Raw genomic sequence first — 7,384 nt, 5'->3', positions numbered from 1 at the left:
CACAGCTCGTGCCTGTGCACTGGTGGCACTCACAGCATCCCTGCACAGCAGCTGAGGCCTGGCAGGGAAGAGAGCTATCAGATGGAGGGAGCTCCGGGGGAGGGTTTCAGACAGGCACAACAAAAGGCTGCTGCAGCTCTCGCTCGATCTCAGGGCCCCCAGCCAAGGGATCAGTTCTATTCCTGGCACCGCTGAGGGCCAAACTGCGGGCGAAGCTCCCCCTCACACCCCCCTGATGCCTCGGGACTCAAACCTTCCCCAGCCAAACACCTCATTTTTCTGACATATTTAGCTGCTGGGTGACTTGCCAGCAGCAGCAGCAATCCTCCTTTGTTGGGTGTACACAGGAGAAATGCTGCAGCTCCATTTCTCTTGTTGACTTTAAGGAGGAGATTCAGCTATTACATAACCTGAAGGACAGAGAGCAGATGAGCATCTACCTCGTCCACAGCAGCACTTTAAACCATTCAGTCCAAAATGGTTTAAAAAAAAAAAAAAAATAATCACTGCATAAAGCCTTACTCTTACATAAACTGTTCAGTAATATTTTTATATTCATGGGTTTTTTTCCACTCTTGGATGCAGTTCAAGAAGGCTGGTGATACCTGGCTCGTTTCTTCGCCACTCCACAGCATTCCCTGAGGATACTGCTCCCCACCAACACATGAAACAGCAGAAAAAAACCCCAAACTGCCCCTGTGGGACTGATGGCAGAGCTGTGCAGGAGCAGCCTGGCTCCCAGCTTTGGCAGCATGGCAGTGCTTTCTTCAGCATGGACTTCACCAGGATACTCAACCAGCCAGGCTGATTCAGCCAGAAGTTAATAGATTTATCCAGGAGGCAGCAAACTGACCAAGACACCCGAGACTTCACGTGATGATGACAAATAGGGCCAATTTGACTCCAGCAAACTTGGTGATCGGTTGCCAGGGCTGTGCTGTCCCCACGGGGACACTCCAGCAGGAGCCAGGACTCCTCTGCCTTGGTACTGCCATGGCACATGCCTCGTGCCATCTGCTCATCTTCACACAGCCACACTTTTTATCTGCCTGCCTTTATGAGGACGAGCTCGCTGGGTCTGAACACAGGAAGGACTCCAGGCAGCCCAGAGCAAATCTGCTTAACGTGAGACTTCAGGATGAAATGGACAAAGCAGCAACGCAGATAATTAGATAAACATCCAGACACTGATGGGAAAGGTTTCGTACCTCTGTAACTGCATTAGTTAACACTTAATGCAAACAGATATTTTCCCATGCTGGAGCAGTTTTACAGTCAGGTATTGAGAAATATTTAGCACATGTCGGGCCCAAAGTGTGTTCTCGGTGCTGTCTAGACATAAAAATGGGCCCAGTCGTGCAGAGCAGAGACAACAGCCCTGGCTGTTCCTGCAGCCAGCCCAGCACAACTCACCAGGGCACTGGGGTTGACACTCCAGCCAGAGCTCAGAGCACACAGACATTTGCAATGCTAAGGGCAGATGATGATGTGATCGTGACCTGAACACGAGGTCCTGAACAGGCGGCACAAATAAATTCACATCTGTCATGTCAGGGTGGACAGGACAAGAGCAGTGCAGGTCTTGCTGCTGCAGAGTCAGGAAAATGTTAATTTTGGTGCTGAGGTGAAGAACTCTGAAGTGATACAATAAGTTATTTACAATAAGGAAAAGAGCTGCACGGGATGTGATGTGTAAGGACACGACCAGCCGTGGCAAGAGGCCTCCAGAACAAGGTATAAAGCAAAGTTATTAAAAAGATAATTCAGTTACAGGCAGAGTGGGGTGTGAAAGGAAGGTGTTTGGCTGGACATACCAGCAAAACAGTGCTGGAAGCACCAGTGCAAATCAAGTGCAATCCTGGTGACACCTGCCCTGGCTGCCAGCCACATGCCAGCATGAGGGGGGCAGGAAAAAGGGAAGGAAGATGACACAGAAAGCCTTGGACAGGGATTGATGGGCGGCTCTGCTGCACAGGGGCTCTGCAGGGTATGCTCAGAGGGAGAGAAAGAAAGTTTGTGAGAAGTGATGCTGTGAAATCCACCTGTGTTGGCAGGTCATTGCCTACAGAAACCTTAAAAGGATCCTTCTGAAAATGTTGGAATACACATACAGGTCATCAATGATGCTAAAAACCATGAGATTTGGGGTTCTGCTCCTCCGCACATGGGACTCAAGCTTTCCCTGCCAATGTCTCCTGAAGTGACAGCAGAACCTCACTGGGGCAAGGAGGTGTGAGCAGAAGTGTATATGGAAAATTCCCCCTTTGTAACACAGAGATGCCTCTTTGCTCCTGGAGCATTATCCCTGCTCGTGACTCATCACTGACACACCAGTGTCCCTCCCTGGCTCTACAACCTGAGGAGGAACAACTCAGGCAGTCTTTACAGAGAGTAAAACGTACGTGGGAGTACCTTCAGATCCCTCACTGGTGAACTAAAATCCATGCAATCCATGTGAGTCCCTCCTTTTCTCAGACTGGGAGAGCAGCAGACAGTTTCTGTCACCTCAGTTACTTCAATGGGCTCTTTACTACTCTTTTTTGTTGGTTTGGTTTTTGTTTTATACAGGACAGGACTCCAGGTTTGTGCAAAAGGAACCTCCTCAGAAACTTTCTCTCATTAACCAGCCCGGAACACCCCGACTGTCCCCCCGTGCAGCATTCCCATTCCACATCAACAAGTGAGGCAATACTTGCACCCAAAACTTCACCATGGACCATGTGTAGAGGAAAATAACCCCCCAGCAAGGGTGCCCAGACCAATCCCTCAGGTCCGACACAGGGATCCCAAACATTTCCCTTTCCCCACAGAGTCCTCCTGCCTTCCACAGGCACCCTCCAGACGGGAGCAGGGGACTGTACCTGGCTCGGAGATGATGAGGCTCTGGTCAGAAGGCAGCAGGAGGAATTCCCTGCAGGTGTCCAGGTCCAAGCTGGGCAGGCTTTTCTTCTGGCACAGCTCGGTGACGATGTGAACTGCCCTGCGACAGCGGCCGTCGTCCCTGGGGCCGCTCATCGCCCTCTCGCATCCTCCACCACCCCCTGCTCTCCAAGAAACTTGGGCTAGCAAAAGAGGGTGGGTTTGGTTTTCATCACAGGAGCGGCTTCACACCAGTTCCACCCTCTGGCATGGCAGCACCTGCTGGGACACCCGGAGCTCCAGCCCTACGGACCCCGCTCAGAGCCGGAGTCTCCCCCAGCCTCCCGGCCCCTGAGCTCCCCACGGCCCTGCCAGCGCTCCCGGTGCCTCATTGCCTCTGAGATCACAGATCTGTTTACTGCCAAGGCTGCTCCAGACAAAGAACCTCCTACCAAACTCAGTTTCGTGCCCTCCACACGACACACGTATTAAAGCTGCAGCCCAGATAATTCTTTTTAACCCTTTCGTTGCCGCCCTTTCTCCAGGTACAGAGTTTCAAATCCCCACCCAGGAGTGATTTTGCAAACAGAATGAATGCTGAAACCTCCTGGCTGAGGATGGCACATCACCAGGGAGGAGAAACCAGAGTGCTCCCATGAACAGTGCACAAACTACTTACAAGCGCCAAAGGCAACATGAGAAAAGCTGCAGGTTTTATTGATTTGTTTGTGCTGGTCCTAACACACCAGGCTGCAGATGGCAATAGAGATTGAGAACACCATTCCAGCCCATAATTAGATTTCTTTCTTTTTTACTTTCTGCGGTATTTTTTTATTCCTGTTGTAACTTAGCAGGCAGGTCGTGCCACGCGGCACAGCATTTATCTGACAGGCACGGGCCAAGAAGCAACTGTGGAGCAGGCAATTAAGATTATGTACAGCAGGATGACTTCTTGCAGCTTCTACAAAGTCTAATGAGCCTTCTGGAGAGCCAGGGCTGAGGCTGCACAGGTCCCTCAGCCCCACATGGCAGCAGAGTGTGCTGAGATCATGGTGTTTACGCTCCCTGGTAATTACCTGCTGAAGCACTTGGAGCTGCCACACCACGAGTGTCCCAGGGGTGACACCAGCACCCAGCACAGCACAAGGCTGCCCTGGAGCTTCTCTGACCGCCCTCCATCCAACCTCCCAGCAGCTCCATCCCCCGATTCCCAGGCTGGATAATTTCTCCAGCTGTTGGGCTGGTGACTCACTGTGACACAAAGGGTGTGGGTGGCACTTGAGGTGCAGGTGTGATGCAAAGGCATCTCCCAACGCCCCTGTGAAGCTGCATCAAGGCCCTTTTAGCTCCCCCTGGCCCTTCCTTGCCCAGAGTGATGTGTTTTGGACACCTCACCCTCCATCCCTCCTGCCACAGTTCTGTGCCCAGCGTGGCAACCCCTACCTGGCAAGAGCAACTTACCTGCCAAGCACTTCTCCTCCCAAAAACTTCTGTTGCCAAGACAACACAGGTGAAACCTTTTATTAACCCAGCAATATCCTGCAGCTGGCCACAGAGAGCCACTTCTAATTACACACCACCACCTCCCAGTCAGTGCTCCATAAACCTGCTGCTGCCAACAGGTTGAGCCACAACTGCAGATTAGGAGCTGTTCCTGGAGGGTTCACCACCTGCAAGTCAACACCAGCATCACCAACCTCTTGCCAGCAGCCCCGTGGCTTCCAAAGGTCTGTGTTTACCCAGGAGAGATTCCAGACACTGCAAGGCTGGGAGCTAAACCAGTAATTTCCCAAGCACTCCAAGCTCAGGTATAGTTTGCATTATATTTGATGACAAACTCACTAAAACCACCCACTCACTTATCTTTTTAAGAAACTTGACACTCGAATTTTACACCTCAAACCTGCCTTTAGAGATTTGGGTCCCTACAACACCTACTTGGGGCTGGGCCTTACCCTCTACAACCTCTGATGTGTACTGCAGTCTCCCCAAGTTTTTCTAAATGGGAAAGTTTGGCCCCCTGCCCCACAGAAACCTGTAAGTTTTACCCATGGACCCATAAATGATGCCCATGGACCCATAAGTGATACCTGTGTCAGCCTTGGCACGTGCACAGGCATCTCAGGTGATGCTTCACAAGAGCTGTGGGCACCTGCCAGGATACCTGAGCTGCCAGGAAAGAAGACCAGGAGCTGGGGAGGGAGCAGCAACTCTCCTCTGCTCCTCCTTTCATTGCCTCCTCCAGGGCATCTGTGTCCCAAACTCCCAAAACCAAAGGATTTGCACCCAAGGGGTTGCAAATGAGCCCCAGGCATCACGTCATCTCTCCAGCACAGCAACAGCTCCTGCCTGAGCCACCAAAACTGGCACCAGGAGAGGAATTCCTGGAATACATCAGTCGAGTGTTACATTTGAAATTTGAATTTGCCTTAAAGAGATTTCAACAGACAAAAAAACACCCCGACCAAACCCTTTGAAAAAGGTTAATGCCCAATTGAGGGCTTGTAACACAGAAATCAATAACAAAATTCAATTATTTGGGAAAAAAAGGCTAATTTTATTACAAAGGTAATAGCAAGAACTTTTTACTTTTAAATTTAAAGTCACCTTGGGTTGATTATTCACCTTGATTTACATATCAGAGGATTCCAGGCTCACTGGGTACCAATAACAGGAGACCCTGGTATTAGCATCCATGATCTCAACAAATATTTCTTCAGAGCAAAAACCAGACTTTTTTTGCACTTTGTACCTTTGGATTGATGTCACACACACTCTCTATTGTTCAACACAAGAGGCTGCAAAACAGCTGCCACAGCTGAAAATGCAAACACTGCTTTTCCCAGACAGGGACTCTTGATCCCACTTCTCCTCTCCCACATCCACACACACACAGCTGTTGGAATACAGGGGTTTCCCTCTCGTATCCCACTGAGAAGCTCCCACTTTGCCACATGGAGCAGCCCAGGAAAAGCCCTGGAGAAGTCGGATCCCATCCCCTGACACTGCAGCTCCCACCACCCCCACAGGGAGCATCCTTTTTCCAGCTGCCTGGACTCCATTGGTACTTGGAGGTCAAACTGCTCCCAAAGTCGTGTTTCCACCTCTCAGGATGAACAACCCAGACAAGTGGCCCCTTTCCAAGCTCCAGGGAGTTGGGCAGAGCAGTCTCACCCACACCCACCCTGGCATTTGGGATTTGCAGTGTCTGGCAGAGCTTTTCCCTGCAGCTGCAGTCCCTTGGATGGCTTCCCCTCATTTACCTTCCCCCCCATCCAGTGGCCCGATGGCACATCCAGAGAGGCAGTTAAACACAACAGCAGCCTGGGAAGTGGAATAAATTTGGGAGAAAGTGGCTCAACAGACTTGCATTACCCATAGAAATGAGTTATGGGCAACACAGCAGCTCTTGAGTCACCTCTGAAATAATCACTGCGGACAAGAACACAAAAGGAATGAAAACTGTGAGGAAAGGAGGGAAACTGCAGCTTGTGGCAGCTCAAGGCTGCAGACACTGCCCAGGGAGCAAGGCTGGAAGTGGAAAAGTTCCTAATAACCTGAGAGGGAGAAAAGAGGATCATTTTCCTTCCAGTAAAGCAGAAGCCAAGCACCAGAGACATTACACAAACATTTGAGGAATTGGGAAGCTGGGAGCACGCTGCAATTGGATTAAGGAGGGTGTGCTCCAGACAGAGCTCGTTGGAGGTGATTTACACTGGGGTTTGGAGCAACCTGGTCTGGTGGAAGCTGTCCCTGCCCACAGCAGGGGGGTGAATGAGACGAGCTCCAAAGTCCCTTCCAGCCCAAACAATTCCATGATTCCATGAATGTGGGCTACTAAGGTGGAATCACAATTATATTTGTCCAGCTGAGCCAGAACAAGTTATTCATTTAATTTGAAGCAGGATCTATTTGAAGCTGACATTATTATTATTATTTTTAACTAATCATCAAGCCTGGAGAGGGAGCAGCAGCATTTCTTTATGCCAGCTCTAACTAATAGCACGGCATTGTTTACTCTCCCAGTTAATATAATAATTGGAAACAGCTCACAAAGGATTTGGAGCTTCTTGCCAGGAAAAATGACGTTGATCTGGATCCTTTGGCAGCAGCAACATGTGCCATCTGTGGATGAACACGGCGTGGATTGCTGTGCCCTTAACACACATCTCCGTGGGGGCTGGTGCTGTGGGGAAGGGAGAAACCCAACCCCCTCATCTCATCCCTGCCTGCACAGGGGGCAGGCACCCATCCTGTGGAGACAGAGCATTAATATTTAGTTTTAAGCCAAATAAAATTAAACACCAATTACTCTGTGCTGAGTATCGAGTCTTTTGCACAGAGCGACGGCAGGAACGGGAAGGAGGTGCTGGTTCCCTCCCTGTGTGTGCTGAGTCTCCCCTGGCTGTTCAATCCCTGTGTGAACTTTCTGGGAGCAATTATTCAACTCTAGACACTCCTCTCCTTGAATATCAAGGGAGGAGGGAAGGGAAGGTTTGGGAAGGGAAGGTTTGGGAAGGGAAGG

At 50.4% G+C, this 7,384-nt stretch overlaps 1 protein-coding gene across 1 annotated transcript in view; it reads right to left on the bottom strand.

The window, feature by feature from the left end:
- SYT6 (synaptotagmin 6) overlaps positions 1-3,243 on the bottom strand; it is a 36,312-nt gene extending 33,069 nt beyond the window's left edge. Inside the window, exon 1 of the mRNA XM_008922242.4 lies at positions 2,862-3,243. Coding sequence (XP_008920490.1) covers positions 2,862-3,015 — 154 coding nt within the window. The 5' untranslated portion in view covers positions 3,016-3,243. The remainder of the gene's footprint in view (positions 1-2,861) is intronic.
- Between the last annotated feature and the right edge of the window lie 4,141 nt (positions 3,244-7,384).

The sequence above is a fragment of the Manacus vitellinus genome, unplaced genomic scaffold (genome assembly GCF_001715985.3).
Source record: "Manacus vitellinus isolate BGI_N305 unplaced genomic scaffold, ASM171598v3 scaffold_47_pilon, whole genome shotgun sequence".
In the NCBI taxonomy this organism is placed as follows: domain Eukaryota; kingdom Metazoa; phylum Chordata; class Aves; order Passeriformes; family Pipridae; genus Manacus; species Manacus vitellinus.
The sequence above is the reverse complement of the archived record's forward strand: the minus strand, read 5'-3'. Positions and strand labels throughout refer to the sequence as shown.